Source organism: Scatophagus argus, chromosome 11, assembly GCF_020382885.2.
Source record: "Scatophagus argus isolate fScaArg1 chromosome 11, fScaArg1.pri, whole genome shotgun sequence".
In the NCBI taxonomy this organism is placed as follows: Eukaryota; Metazoa; Chordata; class Actinopteri; family Scatophagidae; genus Scatophagus; species Scatophagus argus.
The window spans coordinates 10,628,947-10,651,148 of record NC_058503.1 but is presented as its reverse complement, the minus strand read 5'-3'; the positions used below and the strand labels follow the sequence as shown (position 1 = coordinate 10,651,148).

The 22,202-nt window shown below is 42.6% G+C and overlaps 1 protein-coding gene across 2 annotated transcripts in view; it reads right to left on the bottom strand.

Annotated features, from left to right (window-relative positions):
- Positions 1-21,897, bottom strand: part of gpm6bb (glycoprotein M6Bb) — a 28,787-nt gene extending 6,890 nt beyond the window's left edge. The window contains exons 1-2 of one of the 2 annotated variants that reach the window (XM_046403214.1): positions 21,733-21,897; positions 369-555 (exon numbers count right to left, since the gene is read on the bottom strand). In XM_046403214.1, coding sequence (XP_046259170.1) covers positions 369-555; positions 21,733-21,736 — 191 coding nt within the window. In that variant the 5' untranslated portion in view covers positions 21,737-21,897. The remainder of the gene's footprint in view (positions 1-368; positions 556-21,732) is intronic. The other variant, XM_046403215.1, reaches the window with a different exon arrangement.
- Between the last annotated feature and the right edge of the window lie 305 nt (positions 21,898-22,202).

The window sequence follows — 22,202 nt, the reverse complement described above, 5'->3', positions numbered from 1 at the left end:
TCTCTGCCATTCCTCCTTTATTGTCTGGACTAATGGATGCACTGTTTACAAAAAAGGGTCCATATTAGGACTGTTCTCCAGGATGAGGCGAACGTGGGAGACGTCAGCTAAAAATAGCCTACATAGAGTCAACCTCATCACAAGTGTTATCTGTCTTAGGTTTGGGCCTTTAATGGGATGGTTATGCAAGGATGTTTTTGTAGATAGGATATCATGTAACAGATCCTACTATGACATTAAAGACACAATATTTTAAACAATCACAGAGTTTACTTGGATATCTTAATTGTTTAGTTTTATTTCTTTCTCATACGCTTGCATGCATTAAAAGCAGCCATGCACTACATGTAGAGAATGAGGACGCTTACACATCAGTCAGCATGGCGTGGTCACTGGTGACCTTGGAGAAGTGGGTTTCCAGGATGGTCACGGTGCCAGTGAGAGCCACATGTCCACATCCACAGAACAGGGCAACACCAGAGAAGCAGAGGATTGTAGCCACTAGCGACGCATACGGCACCCCGCCTAAGCATTTGATGCAGCACTCAAAGCAACCTGTAGGAAAAAGAAAAGAAAAACTGTCAGTGACAAGTGTTTAACACCACGTCTTTTTTTACTTTAAAAGGACATTAAGTAAATTCTGTGATAACATCAGCTCACAGTTCCTTATAAGGAATTGTTTTTTACTTACAGGACAGGCAGAAATCTCAAGGAAATAAAGCATGAGATCAGTGCTCACATAGATCATGCAGCTATCAGTCAAGCATATCCCAACACCCTGGCTACATCACCAGTCTATCACAATTAAATTACACAAGTGGTGTTTATCACTCATCAGTTCTCATTAAATGACACCAGACTGACTTTTCTCTGAAACTCATCCTAAGTGCTGCAAAGGAACCCATGCAGTCTGTTCAAAATAGATTTCAGAAAATTTGCCTGTGGTCAAGCTTGATGCTTCCTGTCAAGGCGTCTGCAATGTAAAGTACCAGCGGAAACTCAACACAGTTTTGCTGTGTGAGGCTTATGTTTTACGGTCTAAACTTCCTTTAATGTTTGGGACAATTCATCACTCCACTTTAAGTGCATTAATGACCATCCAGCGGGTCAGAGGGTGCGCGCCAAGCTGCAATGGAAATCAATGGCAGCTCACAACGAGGGAATGAAGTGACCCAGATGGATCTGCCTCATGAAATTTGTTTGTATGCTTTGTGAAACGGAGCCAGCCACCACAATGCACTGTCTGTGGATGCATGCAAACAAACCACAGCGTGCTTCCAATCAGATCCACATGTGGCTGACAGGATGTTGTAGAGTCACAGGACATCCAGGTCAATGGCTGTTAATGTTTTAAAGCTCTCACATATGCCTGATGTCACACTGCAACCTAAAAGTATTTACAGCTGCTGTGATCAATATTTTTTACATTAATGACAAACCTACAGAGAATCATCATCAACTGAGCAGTTCCATGAAGCTCTTTGAAGCATTTTAGCCTTTTCGAGCTCGCTGTTTCCATTTTCTGTCCCTTAACATCACAGCTTTGGTTCACGGTTTTTGTTTCAAACTTCACAGAAAAGATCAAGCAATTGGCATTTATCATAAAGCATATTCCATATTAACAGTATGAGGCTAACAGGTCATATACTGTTTACATTATTTTTCTCTAATCTCTCACATTCAAAGATTCTTCGAATTTCTGCCCGTTTATATATAAGATAAAGAGCAGTAAATTTGGAGGCTTATCTTAGTTCAACACAAATTTGAAGTTTTCTTGAACAGAGAAAAAAATATTTTCCACTGACACTTGCCTCTTCCATGAGCCAAGACTCTAAAAGTTCATCTGTATTTGTGCTCTTTGCCGTGACAAAGGAAATTAAAAGAGATATACTGCGGCGGGGCCAATACTTTTGCAGTCAGATGCTTCACCCTGACTGTTTGTATAGTGCGGAGAGATAAAAACATTTTTGTCCCTTGGTGGGTGAATAAAAGTTGCCATGGCAGCATGTTAACCACAACTCAGTGAGTGTGCCCACAGCAAAGTCGCTAACTTCTACCGCAGGCCACATTTCTGTGATGAACATATTGGGGTGGATGAGTTAGCTGCTGGGAGTCAGAGCTCAGAGCCCCACAGGATATTGAACCCAGCTGCAAAGTAAACACAGTCCAGCTAAAGGAAGAGCTGCTCTTGTGGTAGATGTCACTTCCAGTTCTGATCCAATAGCAGACTTATCTTTGCTTATCAACTAGCTGTCACACTTCACCCTCCTGGAGAGAAGAAATGTTTCCATATGAGAAGTGTGGTTAGGGTTTATCTCCATTGCCAAATCACTCATATTACATATGCACATAGTGACAGAGCCAGTAATAACAGTCACATTGGTTTGTTATGAATTCATTTGATTGAAATCAGATGTGACACAAAAATCAGCAGGACTGCCCGACTCATCAAATGCATCACTGTACCCGTTAGATCAGCTGTCTAAAAGCTAGCGCTGTGCTAGATGCCATGATCTCATCATGACTGGCTGTCCGCCTTGATTGCCCGAATTTCACTAAATCTGAAAAATGTTTGCACAACAGACAGGAGACATATAAAGCTTTAAGAACTGTTTCCTGGCATACTTTAAAATGACCACCCTTCCCCTGGAGCCTGTCATGGAGAGGATCAGACTGAGGTGTGTGCATCTGCCATGCCTGTCTAACCCAGTGCTTAAGAGACAGAAAAAAACCTACATTTTGTTTGAAAATCCCCAGTGCGATCGAAAAGCTATCTGTTTGATTAGTGCCCGTTCCACAGGAGAGGTTTGCTGTCAAAGCATCCAGCCTGGGAATGTTGGTTAGACGTCTCTCTCCGTCCCGCACTGGAGAAACCTTGTGTCACTTACTGGTTGTTATGCTTAATAACACAATAAATCCAAGGTGTTATTTTCACAGCTGAACTTGACATGTTGGCAGGTTAATATAATTCTCCTCTGGCTGACAGAAAGCGCACTGGCACGAGGACAGACCCACTGATGTGGTTCAACTATTAACCAGCTCAGGAATACCATTCTGTTCACAAAGGGCCTCTGTGAAGGCTTTAGTCTTGGTATTAGACATCAGGGGAGACACAGATGACATCAAAGCTCAACACCACTTTTCAGGGATCCTGCGTTAAGAACCACAGGGACAACAGTCTGCCAGAGCAAAGTCATTTTCATTCAGTCGATGGACTGAAAGCAAAGGTGGGATTTTGAAGTAATCGCAGGGTCTATGAGATATTACGGGCATCCCTATCAAGAAATCTGCCTCCTTTATGGGAGGCTCTGCGTTTCAAAACTAGCTTTTGCTTTGAGGAAGGATGGCCTTGGACTGAAGGAATAATTTGATATTTGATGAAACTGCTGAAACTTTTTCCTTCATGTTGCATTTTGGTGCATTTAAATGGCTGAGTCTACTTCTGCAATCAGATAGACTGATGCATACCATCATAGAGGATGTAATGTGTGACTGTTTTCTCTAAGTATACTGTGCGGGGTTTCATAGTGTACAGGATATTGCATGACACACTGAGCTGAAATCATCCTCCTCCACAGGGAACAACAGTAGGAGCTGGTGACTCTTTAAACAACAAGCTTCTACTAAATAGATCCCGCTGGCTTGCTCTGACTGGAGCATCATAAATGAAAATCACGTTGGGCCTTGTTCCCTCTGATGACTTTCACATGCTCCAAAGTCCCTGACTAATACTCCTGGTTAGACCTCCAGCCACTTCAAGACTCTCCAACTCCATTGCTACAGTACATGAATGAGAGGAGGAAAGACAGAATGAAAAAGCAGAGTGAGAGAGGGAAACACAGACAAGTTAGCAACTGTTTGTGATGACAACGTCAGGCCTTGCAGCAGAGGCTAGATTTGTCACATCAAGATCACGAGGAGAGAGGAAAAAAGGAAAAAGTGTGTGTTTGCATGTGTAACATTATGTGAGAGAAAAAGAGAGAGACAGAGAGAGAGTCCAAGAAACCCCGATACAAAGAGCCAGTGTGTACAGCCCTAAGCTGTCCATCACACTGGACTCTCAGGGGCCATTCAGAATGGCAGTGAACCACGGGCCCGCTCTTCCGGCCCACAGGCTTGAGGCCCAGGACAAGCCCACCGCTGAGCTCCATCCTGTGTGCCCCTGCTGCGCTGCACATAGCTCAGTCATAATGGTCCACAGCGGCCGCTTCACACTCCAGGAGGATCCTGTTTGTCAAAGCAGCTCAAATCATCTGATGTGTGAATGAGATGACTCGTTAAGACTGACATGCAGACCGGCAGACACACAAACATACACAGAGATGCAGCGAGACAGAGTGACCAAGAAAATGAGGGTGCATCTTAGTCTTGTGTCTAATAGCCCCAAGGTTGGACCCCAGACCTCCAGAGGCTTCCAAATCCCACCCCCTGCCTTTTTTTTTTTAATTAATAACTATTTGATAACCAACAGTACAGCAAGACAGAAAATGACAGGAGAAAGAAAGGTTCCCAGATCATTATTATTATTATTGTTGAGATTATAGTGCTTACATTTGGCCTTTGTTTCCCAAATAAAGCCATGTTCCATCAAATCATCCCATTGGTTTGCTACAACCTACATACAAATTGGGTCCAGCTAGCACTGCAGTTAGAACTGCGACAATTAGTTGATTGACAGAAAATTAATCAAAAGCTATTTTTTTAATTATCAAACGTGAACAAAGTACTAGTAAACCGAGTATCTTTGGTTTTCAACTGTTGCTCAAACAAAAATAAGACACCTGAAGACAATTTTGACTCCAAACAATTCATCAAAAAATAAGTGGTAATTTAATCCATGCTGAAACCAATCGCTAGTTACAGCCCTACTAGGGGGTCTACGAAGAGTCATTAGTTTGCATGAGAAAATATAGAAGCCACCATTTAAAGTGTGCTCTGTGCACTGTACTTGATGGGTGCAGGGGGCCCAATAGCAAATGTTTGCCTTGCTGCCTCCAAACAGGTTAATCCAGCCATGCATCAGACTCCTCACACTAACCCCTGCAGCTGGCTCTGCTTCATCACCATCCTCCATCCCTCAACAACAGACATCACGTGTCGACACCACAAAGTTGAAATCTTCCAACAGCTGCTACCCTCCGTGGAAAAAGTGGAGAAAAAAAAAAGAGTCTAAATTCACCCCTAATTGTGTACAGAAATACCAACTGGATGTGATCAAGTGAGCAGCAGACATTTTGAAAAACACTTAAATTTAATGTCCACACCAGACACAAACAGAGACACGCCCACACCTACACAAACAAAAAATCAAAAGCAAGACAAACACAAACAAGCACCAAGTGCACATGATAAAAGTCTGAACGTCAGATACAAACAAACTTCGATCACACAAACAAACACGCTCGGACACACGCAATTTGTGATGACAAACTCTTCCACTTCATCCCTGCATCAGGAACAACAAATGGGCTTCCAACAGCGTCAAAAACGCCTTCCAGTTTAATCCAACATCAAGCCTCATTGCAACCAGATGTGCCTGCTTACAGCTAATGCGAAGTGTTGTTGTTTGTTGCTTCATTGCGGCGAGCTGCCAAAGAACCATTTATGAGAAATAGTCTCATTTTCCACACTCTCCACTTTGAGAGGAGCGATACTTAAAAATGGCATAATGGTTATAATGGCCATCCTCGAGGGGCTGGGGAGATCTGAGCCTGCAAATTCAACCAAAGTGGTCTCACTGTTATCTAACAATGGAAACTTATACCCTGTTAGCTAATAGCTGCTGACTGCAGCTCACCCATAGCTGTACGTGAATGGAGCTGAGGGACATGTGTGGATGTATTAAAAGACAATTAGAGGCAATGACGGCTCATAATGGCTCATAAATTACATTTTTGGGTACAGCAGAGCAGTAAATATGTGAATATGAGCTGTATAAGTGACTGGAGAGTCTATTGTATTTGTATCATACGTAGTGTCTAATTGAACTTACAAGCTTTGTAAGAGAAGGAACAACTTTTAAAAAATAAAGTCCACATAGTTAACTTGACTCCCTTTTCAGGAGCACCTTGTAGTAGAATAGTACTAAATGTTGCACACTCTGCTCTGTCCAGTAGCAGAACAGTAGTAATACAGGCTGTAAAAAGTGCCAACAGAAGCATTATGACGTGCAAATAAAGAAAACCTGAAAGAAAAGTTTTATTATTTCAGTGTAGATCATTTTGTCTCTCAGGGTCGCCATAGCACACACAAGAAGTCCATAGACATTAAGTCAACTGACAGAACATTCACTATCACTTGAGTCATCCATCAAGCAGAAATACTAAACATTAGCTGGTTCCAGCTTTCAAATGTGAGGATTTTTCAGTCATGGTACAGTGAATACCTTTGGGATTTTAACTGTTATGCAGATAACGCCAAGTGCTGACTATAATCTTTAGTTACATCCCCAGATACATGTGACTGCTGCTGTTTGTCTTATGCGACTTTGTCAGCGTTTTAAAAGGTGGAAAAGCAACCATTTGGAAAAAGTACTTGTTTGAATGTGCAACGATATGTTACCTGGAAGAGATGTTCAAGAGCAACAGCAAAAATCAATAATTCCTGCTGGTTTCAAAAAGAAGGAAACTTAATGACTTTCTCTCTTTAGTGTACGCACTCCTCATGGCTGTCTATCTATTTGTGAGACTGGTAATCTCTGCTTCATTTATTTTTGTTCTTGCAAGCCCCTCATCCACCTCATTAATCATCTGCCTGCCACCCCCCCCTGCCGAAACAAGAACTCAGAAGCACCCTGAGCTTTGATTGATCGACTGTTGATTCTGCCACAGGCTCATTGTCCTTAAAAGTGACACTGCCATGATGATGACCAGCGGCAACACAATATCCCTCCCTCCTCTCCTCAGGAGAATGAGCTCTGCGCGAATCATCTCACATAGTTAAACTAATTAGATCATAGAACAAGCAAAACACTGCAGGAAAAAAAAAAAAAAAAACACCAGATGCATTTTTCCAGAGGCGGTGATGCACAATGCCAGTGCAATATCAACAATAATGTGCATGCAAACACTGAAACAAGGATGCTGTACTGACATTAAAAGGTTTCCTGCTGAGCAGAATCTACCCAACTATTGTGTACAGTGAAGCCAAGCAGACTGGAGTAGGTTAAAGCCCCAGTAAACACAGCAGTGAAAAGAACTGAACTGGCTCTTTGTGAGCGCTCATTGGTACCTCTTTTGTCCTGCCTCTGGTCTTGGTTTTCTTCTGATGGAGTTTCCATGGTTGTTTTTCTCCCATCCAACAAAAATGCTTCCTTTCAGCAAAATCTCTCTTCCTCTCTCCCCCTTACTCTCTCCTCTCTCACTCCCTCTTTCGCTCACTCTCCCTCTTGCACATTTCTGGTCTCTCTCTCTCTCTCTCTCTCTCTCTCTCTCTCTCCCACCCACCTACCCACCCCTCCACATTTGTTCTTTTTCATCTCGTCCCGTCTCACGAAGCCGCCTCTCCACTGTACATCACAGTTCCTTTCTAAAGGTGCAGAGGTCTTGTCAGAAGGGATTTGGTTGAGCTCAGTGCGTGCCCTTAGTCATATATCACAGGCAAAATGTATCTATTCTGTTCGTACTGACTATTTTGGGATTTAGTTTGAGTGAAATTAATTTGTCCTCCTTATGACACAAAAATCCTCTAATTCACCCTCTCTCATGCATGCTTGTAACAGACCCCTGAATAGCAATTTAGAGCAAGCTGCCTGGTGACAGCAGGTTTGTCATATCAGAGACAGGGTTGCAGATGGGGGAGTAGGGACCCCCACTCGGTGCTGTAAAGGCTGGGGGAGAAAGGGACACAATCACCTCTGTCCAGGAAAGGGGGAGTGTGAGTGTGTGTGTGTGTGTGCATGCTGTGGTGTGTCTGGGGGTTTAGCCCTTCATCTTCTGATTTGCACCATATGCCCTCTGCTCTTGCAGCATACATTAGCAACCTCTGACCGCTGTCTTCCCTCCATCTGGTGGCTCCAAACTCACATATGAAAGGACACAGGAAAGAAAGGCAGCTTTACATTTCCTATACAAGGACACAGAGCGTCCTCTGGGTTGATACAGACAACAGAGGAAGCAGCATATAAAAAAATATGAGAACCGGAAAAATCATAAGGGCTGAAACATGAGGACTTTAACAGGGGTGAAAGAGCTGATAAAGGAAGGAGAATGAAGCGAATGCTAAGAGGATGAATCAGTGAGAAACAACTTGTTAAAAACAACAAAACAACAGAGATAGAGGAAGACGGATAGTGAGAGATGACCAGGGAAACAGACAGTGAGTTTGTTTGGCAACAGCAGGCTGAGGAGCCCCAGGGGCATGCTAATGAGAGAAAGGCCTTTCAGCGGTTTGGGGGAGGGGGGCTGCTGGAGCAGAGCTGGAGTAGGGTCTTCTCACGGATACCAGACCTCAGAGAGGAGGGGGATCAGCAGGAGAGGGGAGCCTCAGGGGTCAGGGAAGTGAACTTAGCGGGGATCCCACAACAACAAATGCCGCACTAATCTTCCTGCTTTTTCATTGTCAGCCCTGTAAAACACCAGGAGAACTGACATCCTTGTGAAGTGGCGAGCCCGTATGTAGAAGTGATGGTTGCTTGAACTCTTCATATGTGAAAACACGGCTGATTTGGATGTAATTGTGCTTATGATTTTCTTATTAAGTGAACTTAGGAGCTCAAGTGATGTGAAATGTTAGACTTACTGAGTAGGCCAAAATCATCAAAACCAATCTATCCATCTACAGGCCTTTAAAACTGCATGAAACAACAAAATGTTTGAGTTGATTGCACACACATGGAAGGAAATTTAAAACATGTGATCAGGCTTTGTCAAATTTTTAGATTAACTTTAACAAAACTGATTCTTGTATAAACAAACATAAGTTTTTGATCAAAAAGAATCCTTATATTAAATTAAAGTTTTATGGCGTGGAGATCGAGATAGGAAAAATCTACAATTACTTTTCTTTTAATGTGTGTAGAAGTCACTGATATGTTGCTTCTGTGTGCATTTGGAGGCATCATAGGGTCCGGGGTGGTGGATTGAAATGCCACAGCAAACAGCACTGGCATGAAAGTACTGGCAGTTATGGAAAGTGTAGTTTTGTAATGGCTCTGACGTACAGTATGCCTGCATCAAACAACTGGACATTATTAGTAAGCTGGTAGCCAACAGCTGATAAAGCGTGAATGCTGTGACTAATGACAATCAGCCATGCACCTAATTATAGGGATCCACTGTACAACATCATGTTTACTTTGTGTATTTCTTAAAGGCTTGAGACCTTCACAATGACAAATTCTTCAAGTACTTACAAATACGAAAAAGTGTTTTATACTTCAAAAAGATGTACATGTTGCCAAAAGATCAGCAGTAAATAAATCATGTTAAATCTTATGCAGCAACATGTATTATTGAATCTGCAGCATTTGTGTGTAGTGTATTTGTTCCAAATGTTCCAAATATGTAACATTAAAACATTCATATAAAGTTGTGTTTTTGGTGGAAACATTTGGCCTTAAATAAAAACAAAGAGCTAAACAAAACCCTACATGTTGTCCAAAGTTGCAGAGTTGGGTGATTAAAAAAAATACTGTGACAAGCTGAGTGCCTGTGGGAATAATCATGTGAACGTAGGACGCAAAGCCTGAGTGCTGCACGCTAAACTCTGTGTTCAGACACCGACACTCCCAGACTCCAGCACACAACCTGAATGATGATGAAGCTCATACAAATGGAGGAGGCTTCATTGTGGATCAACCTTTCACGGTGTGGGACTGGGGGCCCTGAATGCTCCTCAGTGTTTAGTCACCCGTAAAGACCTGCACCCTGCTCGATTCACACTGAAGAAGGAGTTCTCAGGGATGAAGGCCTGTACCCAGGCCCAAGCACCACTTGCAGACACTAACAACAGCCTGAGAAAGCAGGCTTACCACACCAGAGCAGAGGAAGACAGATGAAGCCAAAATGGGTGTGTGGAGTGGCCCAAATGAAAAGGAGAAGGATGCCAAAACATGAAATCAAACATCATCGTCGAAATATCTTTGCTGTCCTCATGGAAAAAGCTGTTACATTCCCTTCTTGTATTTGACAGATTACAACACTGGAGATTGAGATTCCTGTAAACATTGTTTTGGTGATTTGTTGCAGTCAGTGAATCATTCCTACGTACTACGACGGCAGTTCTGACCTAGATTTAAATGCAGGACATCTTCATGGGTCAGACTGCTCTTGATGTCTGCTTTCATGTTCAGCATGCTGAACCCAAGTCATTGATTGGTTTGCAAAAGCACTGCACTACAAACCCATTAAACAGATCCATTCACTTGTTTGCTGACCTGTTTTCCTGTTTTGCGAGTCTACAGAATAATAAAAACCCTCCCAAAGTCTGTATGACTTTTGCTGAACAATTCAACATATTTAACAGTCAACACGTGAAAGCCAAGGCCTCAAACTCATCTTATAAGAACAGCTAATGCTTCCATGTAATCATTAAGCAAAGCATCCAACACAAATGCCTGAGTTACATTCCAATTTCCTAAAAAAAAACAAAAAACTCTCTAAGCAATGGAAAAAATGAATATGCTAACTGTCTTCATTTATTACAGCAAAAATATGTGGACAGGGAGAGGGAAAACCACAATGGGCTGACTTATAATGAGCCTTGTGCTTTCTGTTGCCTCTGTCAAGAAGCAATAAACTAACTAGAGTAATCTATTTTTCTCCAGTATTACGCTGTACATCCTGTTGCTGTAATGCCAAGAGGAAACCACAATACACTCTGGGTTTGACAAAATCAAAGGTTTACAGGTAATTCATTGTTTTATGGTATCACATGTAACTAAAGCCTTTTCAACCTTCATACTTGAACTTGAACGAGTGTTTTGGACGCTTCACTTTTGTCCCTTACAAAGGTCTATCTACCATTTTTGCATTGCCCTCTTAACATTGTCAAAATGTACAGTTTAAAACAAGATACCAACAACTATGCAGCAGGAACTGGCACCTGCATTACCCACGATGCAACTTGACTTATACTAGTAGCTTTGAGCTTCAAGCCTGAAGCATAGATGAGAAGCAGGGCTACTGAGGTCTGCTAAGCTCACTTCCTCCTAACTCAACAACCCCAGATGTTTTCATGTTCAAACCTGTGGGCTTCAGATTCAACTGCGGTGGCCCTTTCCAAGACACGTAAACACGCCTTGATGTGTGAAACTGGTGGACCTTTAACTTCAGAGAGAGAACTGCATCTAATGAAAATGATGATTATTGATAATGAATTTCATTATCAGTCTGACTTCTGATTATTCTCAATTAATCAGTTCAAAGTTTCAACCCAGGCAGTGTCTTTAACCCAGAAGAACCTTGACCCTTTTTTTCTTAATATAAAACAGATGGACCACATGTAACACATTTCTGAAGTTGTTTTGGAAAAAAATAACCCCTTGTGTCCAAAATCTGTCATGTTATATATACATGGGGTGCTTGTAAATGTTTTACATTATTTAAACGTTTGTGACACCTGTGTCACCATGGGCTCTTATGGGTTAAATTGCTTTTTGTTTCATCTGACTTGAAACACAAGAAAAAAAGAGGCAAATCTTGAATAATACATTTTTACCCACAATGTCTAGAAATCAGAGATGCACTACAATCTTACTTGGAACACTGATTCAGACTTAAAAATGACATTCAGTGGTGTTTAAAATTATGTTACTCACTCATCTTAATTCTAGTTGTAGGTTTTAACAGTCCAGATATTTATCTGGGGACATGCCACCTCCAAACCTCAAAATTTAAGTCCTATAACCAACCCCTGCACCCGTTTGTGGTGCAAAACATGATCCAATGGACCAGCACATTGTTCTTCGAAGAACATTTAAATTCTTGGAGCATGATGGTGGAAATCCAACTCCACTACTTAATTTCAACCATTTTTTTGTACAGTTTCTAGACTGTATTTTTCTCTACACTGTAATTACAAGTGCTTGACCAAACAATGCCCATGGTATCTGACTCAGCACTTCTCTAATTGCATGTTTGTATTACTATGGTGTTGGGTCTGGAAATGGAGAAACGCTCACTCAGGGATGCCTGGCAGCCATGTTTTTCCTCTAAAAATCACTTCACAACCCTGTCTCTCTGGCACCTCCATAGCCACTGTGGTTGCAGGCAGAGTGAGAGACACAGATGCTTCATATTATCCAGGCTTCCCAGCTTATAGGACCTTGGAAACTGCCACCATGGCCTGGCTGGACAGAAAACCAATACAATATCAAAACCTAAAGACTAGGAATTCGATCATTTCAGTCTGGAGTCAGTCAAAAGATCAAATCAGTGCCAGGAAACAAAAACCTGGAAGTGAGGAAAGGAGAAAGTAATAGGGAGGGGAGGCCTTTATAGTACTTGTATTCAGTATCCCCCAATGCAGACCTTTAACTTGTGCTATAGAGAACAGTAAAGGTCTTTGCATAACTGTTAGTTTTTCTTTTAGTGTGCACTAAATATTTTAATGATACTGGTCTGAAAGAGGCTTGGCCGTCTTTGTGGTCTTCCACGCATACATTATGGAGCCATTGAACCAGCCAAGAGGGACTGTAAGTAAACACCTCTCCATTATCCTGTTAGAATAATGCTACATAATAACCTCTTGTCTTTTCAATATACAGTATATTGTAATTAAGCCAAGAAATGGAGAGTTATAAAAACAGCCTTGAATGACAGGTCCATAAGAAGAATTCAGGGGGTTTAATAAAATTTTTATTTCCCAAAATGGGACAAGGCAGATCATTCAAGAGTTACCCTGGAACAGACACACAGAAGATCACGAGGTGAATGCAAATAGTTGCATATTTATACATCTAGCAGATAAGTTTAAGTTATTAAGTTTGTTAATATTAGCATATTATCACAACTGTATTTCTGGCCAACTGATGGTGGGTCAAAAACCCATCCATTCATTCCCTTTTGGTCTCCACAAACTCCAGAGGGAAATATCTGGCTGTTTAGGTGCTAATTATGCTATGATCCACTATGATCACCATCTGTAGCCAATGTTTCCCAATCTGTCATTTGGTCTTGGACAGGAAGCATACAGTGAAATGTTTCGCTGAAAATAGCTAGAAGCAACCAAACCAAAACAGTGGGCTGAGAGATGTTGTGAAGCGGCACTGCAAAGTCAGTTGATAATTTTCTGTGTTTATCACTACACATGATGGTATGTGAACTGTTGTTAATTTAAAAATACTTATTATGGTCGCTTTAGAGTGCCTTCATGTAATTGTGCCTTCCCAATGTGTAGATGTCCCTCTAATCTGATTTAACCAGTGTGCTCTCTTTCCATCTATCTTTCTCTGCACACATTAACTGCACCCGCCCTGTAGTCATTTGGACACTGAGCACCTCCCAAAGCCATATGAAATGTGTGACATTCTATTAAACTGCACTGGGTGCACAAATAAATCCCACTGGGATTACCCTTAGACGTGTTAATCCTTAAAATACAATACTTATTACCGTAAGCATTTTTATATTTAGCTCATCACAAAGAGCACCGAGTTGCCTTTTTATGCTACTTAAGTAAATCATAAGAAAATTAACAGGTTATTCATTTTGTCTTGTACTACAGACAAACTGTGAGATTATAATAAAACATTAGAAGCCTACTCCAGTAAAATTTATCATGGAGGCCCACGAATTCACTGACAGCATTAGATGTATCATTTGAGATGATGGTGCAAAACGCTAACACCCATCACACTAAATTTATGAGGAAAAGGAAGCAAAAGATTTCTAATTTGATGTCTCACACACGTCATTACACTGTTGAGGATCTCCACAATTCAAACATTCTTCTCACACTTGCAAATAACACAGGGCTGGAGACACTTTCAATTTCCTACTTGTTGCACAGGGCATAGACGCTTGAGCACACACACACACACACATGCAGACACAATAAAGACATAATGAAGCACAGAGACATGGAGACATCAGATGAGACTCTCCAGCTAATCTTGGGGCCGCTTCCCATGAACAGACCCCACCCTCCTCTGTGTCTACCCCAACTGCTGGGATTTCTTTCTCTGCGTCGTTCCCGCCAGTCCTATTGTTCTCATGCTGCCAACCTCTCACCCCTGACCCAAGACTTTACCCCCTCCACTACTCAACAGACCAGCCAGTCAGAGCCCACAGTGTCAGGATTCATCGTCAGCACTATGACAACAGAGCAGATGACACGGAGATCACTTTAATGCCATTGTCCCACAGCGTTGTCCTGTCGTGTCTCAAAGCCCTGCATCCCGCGGCTGGATCCTGGATGGACAGAGAGTCGACCGCAACCTGAACATGACACCCCCACCCCCGCAGAGATGTGTTTATCCTCAAACTCACGGTGGAAGCAGTTAAGACGTGGACTAAGTGCTTAAGGATAAGTTAAAAAAAAAAAAAAACAGTCACAAGAGTATGAGAGAAGCTAATCTGTCTAGTGGTTGGTATATACTCTCCCCCCAGCTGACCTCTGCGAGAGTGGGTCAATCCATTACTTTCTTGCTTTTGGCACCGATAGGCAGTTTTCCAACAGCAGAGACTGTAATGACATTTTGTCCATCATGCTGGACATTATAAAGGATCTACTGTGCAAGTAGAGACCAATTATTACCCCATCTGACGTGATGCATTTGCTGCACCATTATCAGTCTCTAAACATTTACACTCTGAGGAATGCATTCTGCACACATGTCATCATTCAAACGATGCGGGTGCCTCTGTAGATGGAAATACATGACGTACACTGCAAACACACAACCACTGTTATGATACCACACCAAAAGAGAGTTGTGTTTCTTAAATCATTTGGTTGGCATAAAAATACTTCAGTTTTCACCCTTAGAATTTTGGGTTCACATGTTCACACACTTTGGCTCTCAAAACTGATTAAAAGCTATTTGTATAATTTCCGACAACTACTTTGACAACTTGTCTTGGGAAATTTAAATAAACCTGTCCAGCATGAGCAAACAGTAGGAAATCTACAGGAAGCCCATAGGAAGCCAAAGAGTACTGTACACCTCAGTGTGCATACATGCAAACATAAGACACACACTATGTACACATCTACAAGCTTTCACACACTTGCTCTGTACATTCCAGATTCTCTGTTACCTCACGACATACTTTTCAGCCGTGGCCACTCTATTGTTACAGTATTGTTTTCCCATAGAGTGGAGGTCAGAAGCTATGATGACTTACGAGGCCTCTCAGTGGCGTAGCTGTGATATTAACACTCCTAACTGATCTCTCGTCTGGTCTGCGTGTGCTTACAGGGTCAAGCTGTTTTTCAGACAGAAACATCTGGGATTTCCTCTCCCCTGAAGCTGCCGCTAGCTGGTACTTTTCTCCTCTCTTCAAAAGTGAACCTAGAGTACAAAAGCCTTACAGAACCACCAAGTGTACAAATGGTAAAAGCATCACACAGCATTGAATGACTCAGGTGTGTGAGCGTTCACGTATTCCAAGTTGAATGTATTACTTTTTTAACCCAGCAATTTAGTCAAATTGAAATCCATCTTCTCAAACCCCCAAACAGTCTGTGAAGCAAACAGCCTCCCCAAACACTCTCCCTCAGCTATTGAGTTTCCTGCAGCTGTCGCTTTATTAAAACTCAGCTATAGCAGATTTTCATCTGCTTGGCAGAAGTGCCTCTTCCTGCCTGATCAAGCCTTTCTCTGGAGGATAATAAGCAGACAATGAAAACTCTCCCTTGGAAACCTTTTTCTCGGGCAGGAAAGTGATTCCTGGCATGAGAGAGCGTGAGTTCAGGGGCCTCTAAACTGGTTTCGGTCTGTCACATGCAGCACCACATCACAACAACATGAGAGTCAACAAGAGGAGTCATGTGCTTCTACAAAGCAACTCGACAAGCTGTGAAGAAATATGTCTTTGCATCATACATCTCTGAATATCTTAAATCGGATTTTATGCGTAATCCTGAATACAGAGTCACAGGAGAAGTCATAAGTGGTTATATAGGTATTCATTTAAATTCCTGCTTAATTCAACCCAAGCGTAGCATTTGGCTGCATCCAAATGGTCTCAGGCTGTCTGGCCGGCTCTTCATATGGTGAACATTTCTCATTGGTGTGCTGGGGTACCCCAGATGCTTTTGTCTTACGGTCGTTTAGCAGCTGCGTAAAAGCACCGAGGACAAAGGCCTATCTGTGGAGGGTTGAATACACTCAGTGGGCACACAGCCAACAGCTCAATCCTTCAGGCTCCCACAATTGAAAAGCAGACTAATGCATTCTGCTCTCACTCCTCACAGATGATCTTACAGGGAAATTAGCTGGAGGCCCTGTTATTTCTTTTCACCTTCTTTCTTGTCATCTACCCTCTGTCACATCTTAACGGTGGCCACATCGAGCGCCTAAACAAATAAATCAGAAGTTTATGAAATAATACTGACACATATGTACTCTCTCCCAAAACAGGAAAAGCGAATGCACTACATCGAAAGAACCAACCATCTTCTGAATGATATTTTCAAATCATCACACCTCCTCACCCTCCTCTCTGATTACAGAGCGTGGAAACATCAATGCGGCATCTCTGATGACTCCAACAGGTTTATGAAGGGAGTCTCTGAAGCCTGGATGTACTTCTTGCCAGTTAATCGAGTCAAAGATTTCAAAATTGGACATAAGGAAGACTAAAGCTGAGGTTGGACAAGCAAGCAGCAAAAACCGCAATCAGTTGAGAGACCTTTCCAAACATATGGAGAAGCAATTTGTAATAATAATGGGAAGATTGTCTTTAAGATATTTATAATTTACATTCATTTGTATATGACAAAATTTCGAACTCTGCCAGCACACGCACACAACCAGCCAAGGGCTAAGTGAGGTGGACATGCTTGTTGTCAATTTTCAAAAACTGAAACTGCATTTGTAAGGAGAAGCATTTGTTTCACAGGTTGTCTTCCCATCAAACAAGCTCTGCAACTTCAACCTTTTCATTGAATGATCCTGCATCTCTAGCAGGCCTCTACGTTAGCACCCGAGTTCTGTTATTTTAAAAATGTAAGTCTCAGCTCAACTTCAGAGTGCAACTTCTGCAACTGGCTTCAGCATTTAACCCTGGCGGTCACCCCATGGCTCTAAACCTCTGGCCCAGCTCTTGGCCCTCACTGACTAGACTCATTAGCTACATGTAGCACAGCTCACCCTGCCACAGGCGTGATTTTGTGTGGAGCAGACACACTGTTCGCTGACTGCACTGTGATCTATTTACTTGTTTACCCAAGACTGGTGAGAAAAAAATAGGTCATTCAGGGAAAACATTATCGACTATCTAATCAATGTCCCCAGCTTGTGTGCTACAGAGCTCAATGTGGTCGTACACTGTAATGTAGTTAACTGTATATAGCAGAAAATCCTGCAGCGGGGCTGAATGCCTGTTGAATGAGTAAGTGCATGTTCATCAGCTGCAGGGGCTCTTTGCTTTGACCAGCCTATTATTTCCCAGAGGCCTTCTGGAACAATCATCTGATCGTGAACAAAACACTGATACAGATTGCCGTTCTGCTGGCAAATATCAGCTCTGCACTCTATGTGCATACACTGATGCCAACATATTGTAAAACTGGAGGGAAAAGAATAGAACTTATTTTGCACGTATTCAGCAGTTTATCCTTAAAAATCCTGGGTGTTTTTCTGAAGATTTAAGATAAAGGCCAGATTGTATTGTTGCATATTTTAGAGAACACCAGAGTTGAACTGCCTGTGTAAATGTGAACGTCTGTGCTCTTTTGCACATTGGGTATTTTCAGATACTTAAATGCTTTCCTGCTTCTACCAAGTGGCAGTGTGACTGTGACATCTCTCCAACAATGATGAACTTGCACACACACCCACACACAGAGAGAGTGTGTGTCACCTTCGCACCCACTTGCATCCCTTCTGTTCAACCGTGAATAGACTCTTAGCAAAAGTGACGGCCGAGGCACATGCTTGAACAAGCACGCACACTTAGGAACTTCTATTCCTATCATTTCATGTCACAATACTCAATGGCCTTCTTTGTCGTCAGAGGAGTTATTAAGCTCAGCAAATTAACGTGGCTGCTCTGGCAGACCTGCAGTGCTGGAGAGAAACAAAAAACAGTAAAGATGAGAGAGGAGACCCAGAGAGAAAAAGAGAGAGATGAGGGAGATTTCAGAGGAAACAAAGTGGAGCAGGAAGGGAAGCAGGAGATGAATGAAGTCTTCATAGAACTACGTAAAAAAGGGTCTTTTTTTTTTAGAGCTGCACAGTTGCAAGAAATACTGTCGGGGCTTCATCTGCTGTATAATTACCGAAGATGCTCGGTTGTAACCTATGCCAAATGGAAAGAAGCCCAGAAATCATGTAACTATGACAGCAACCACCTCATTATGGAGGATATTCAGTGTAATTAATGATTGCAAACTGAAGACAAAGGCAATTTAGAAACTATTGACGGTGACATAAAAATGTAGGATCAGTCATAAAAAGGTTAGCACAAACTTTGAAGGCATCATTTTGGAATGAGAAGAGAACGCTTTGATTCAAGTTAAATTTCACTCTGAGCTTCCTTTGACCATCTTCTGCAGTCCTGTTTTTTTGTCCTGGAAACAGAAACATGACCTAAAGTTTGCCTCTGAGGACAATATGTCCATGAGTCAATTGAGAGCGGGGGGTATCTGGTTCTCTGGTATTGCTCTGCCATCAGCTGACAGCTTGTTGATTCCGAAAGCACAAAAAAACACCTCCACTGGCACAGCATTAGCTGTCATGGGTGTTTCCTCTCCTCAGAGTCAGGATGCAGGGTCACAGCACACGCAGCCCACCCCATGTGTCTGTGGCACTGATCGCTGCTGATGTGCGAGCTAAATAATCAGACACCTTCCAGACATCCTAGTTCAGATGCAGGAGGAATGTGCTACACTGAAGAGCACAACACAGCCCGATGCACCCCAGAGACACATATGCAAAAATCATTATGAAGGACAATGTCCAACTCCTGTGTTTGTGGCCCACTGAAGAACGGGATCGATCAGAAGATTGGATTGTGAAGTCTTTGCTGTAATCAGGAGATTAATGTTTGACACCAGGTTTAGGCCTCTGTTTATTCACTAGCAAGCAAAAGTCAGTAACAGCTGAGCTGCTGAACTACGACAAGATGTTTAATTAAAGACACATTCAACACTGTCAGCTGTGATTAACTCTCATTTTCTTGAGTTACTCAAAAACAGTGACATAATGTTTGGATCTGGTTTGCATCCAGGCTTGATGGCCTTTTCCACAAGACCACCATGCTGAATACAAAACACTCCGACTAGAAGGTTCATGAGTTTCCATAAGGAAAAACAATCTTTCCTTTTTTTTTCTCTATTTCTTTTTTTTTATTGCTATCAGGATCTGGCTCCAAGAAGAACAGACAGACACAGCATTCACAATCAAGTCCGTAATTTGCTACACTTGATTGATTGAATCTCCTGTCATGAGACAGCTTTAAATGTTAAGCACGTAATTCAACTGTAACTATGAATGACATAAATTGATAAGATGGTTAATTTTCCACACTGTTTGAGGCAGAGAGCGTCTGGATTCTTTCTCCTTAATCTTTGCTTATGTTTGACAGATTTCTGCTCCATAGCTCGGGGGCCGCAAACTGCTGTAGAGCAAACATATCAAGCTTTCTGTATGCCATATCATGCTTCTCTTGATAAAAAGGAGCCTGATCATCACATGTATGAATCTTCAGGCTAACACCTTCTCTTGTGGCTAAGTGATAAAATATATAACTAGGACTGAGAGCACATTTGTCTCCAGAGTGTTTAGTTTTCAAGGAGGCTTCTTGGCAACCAAACACTGTTGAGTGGGTAATTGTCACAGGACTACCACCACAAACCCTACAAGATATTGGTGGAATATGACTTGCTGTCTCCTTCTGAACTGAGCTCAGCGGACGGATGCCAAGTTATCCTCCCACATCCTTCACACGGGCCAACGCACTGTTAAAGCAATCACAGCAAGGACAGAAGGGAACCTCTCTGAAAAACATGCGGCCTCTCTGTGAGGTGAAGGTCACCCTAAAACCAAATCAGACCTAAGTTATATAACCTCTAGATGACATCTTCACTTTGCAGCGCCACACGCAGCCAGCTTCAAGACATCCTGTTTATTTTGGGCTGAACAGTTTCATGAACACAGCTGATCCATTTTTATGTTTTCCAAGCTTTCTCACATGTAACCCAGCAAATCACAGCACAGCAGTATGATGTCCATCGATCTGACACAACAAAAGGCAGCCTATACAGCAACTAGCAAGTCTCCAAATTAGTCTTCTCATGCCAACACCAACAGGCTGCACTATTTCTCCTGCAAGGGCCATGGAGATTCTTTGAATATAAAATGGGAGCTATAGCAAGCGGACAATGCACAAAGGTCGACTGCCATGCAGAGCGGTATCCTCTATGAGACAGAGAAAGAGGGTCTGTGGGGAATTAGTTCACAGGGCATCCGCTCTGAAACTTGCAATTCAGTGAACTTCTCTCTGTACATTAAGAGCCACTGAAGTGCACAAAGGAGCAGCTCCAAATTAGGAGCACAAAGACGCCTCTGTGAGGAGCTTCAGAGCGAATTAATGAGCATTGATACACATTCGCACACAGCGTTCTTCTTCCCTGGCCTCAGCTGCGCCGCGACAAACAACACAAGCCAGTAAACGCTGCCTCGAAACCAACGCAAAAATCAAGCAGCCAACTCAGGATGGCAGAATTACATCTGCTGGATCCATTCAGTGTCGTTTCACCCATAGACAAATAGCCCAGTGCAGGATGAACAGTTGGGAGTGAGAGCTGAGTGTCTTTTGTGTTCACTATCCCATCTGGTCCACAAGTTATCACTGTTTCAATGCTTTAAAGTTAGCAAAAAGTTCATCCATGAGCGTGAGCGCCTCGTGCCTCCCATGCAACCCCCCCAAAGTTGCACAGATGGCCAACACTTGGGCTGATTTAAAGATGGGACAGTCTCAGCTCAGCCTGTCAGATAGCAATTACAAACTCTGGCATAAGACACAGAGAAGGAGGGTTTCAGCCATGGAACAGCTGACTAATACAATATGCTGCCTGTTTATTTCCAGTAACTTCTAGCCATCCTTTACCAGCAAATCACATTGTGCATTTCGGTTAGGGAATACAGCCAGCTTTCCCAGCCACAACATTGCAACATGATCAATCACTGCTGACCAATAATGATAAATAATGACTAACAATGAAAGGCCACTTGAGTCTTGGAAGTTTAAGCAAACATTTCATCCCATCCAAGCCTTGTTGAAGGCAGGAGCAATAGAGACAGTGCAGGCAGCAATGTGATCTGGACTTAACACCTCCTCAGACTCGCACTGAGTCGACTGGAGGAATCCTGACAGGCTTAATCTCTCTAATCGCTTTCCTCAAGTTGCTTCAGCGGGCTGCTCTAATACCGATTCTCATGAAACCGGGTCAGGTAAACTGCCTGCTTCTGCAGCACCGCCGCTCGAAGCTGAAATCAGTTTAGTTTTAAACAAAGTTGGAGCGACGTTAACTAACTGAAGTATGAAGCATGGCGAAAACAAAACGATATTTACATCCGTCTTTGAACCACACAGCAGCATTTGTTGGTTAAAGAAAACTTACCCATTTTACTTGATTATTTGTTTTTTTTTTCTCCCCCAAAGCGTCCGAACTTAAGCGATCAACTGAAAGTTGAGCCCCGGCTACGCTGATGTTGCGTCCTGGGATGCACACTGACCGCCTGGCTGCTCAAACAATCAACGCTGCGTCCCTTTGGAGACTGGGTGACGTCACCACAGAGGGGATTACTGATGGGAGGAAGGAGCGTCCCCCTCCTCCCCCTCCTCCGCCTCCTCAGCCCTCATCAGGAAGTTTCACTGGTCAGTCAGCTCATCATGAGCCACTTTATCTGGAGACGTTTCTGCAATCCTGCGCACAAAGTCCTCCAATAAATACGAGAGAGATAAGCTCAATCAAAACGCAGCTCAAGCAGCGTTTCTCTGGGCTGTTGTCACCCACGAACACAAAGCAAGTCAATGCTGAGGACTGAGTGTTATCAGGTCAGCAGATGAGGTCAGAGTCCAGCATCAAAG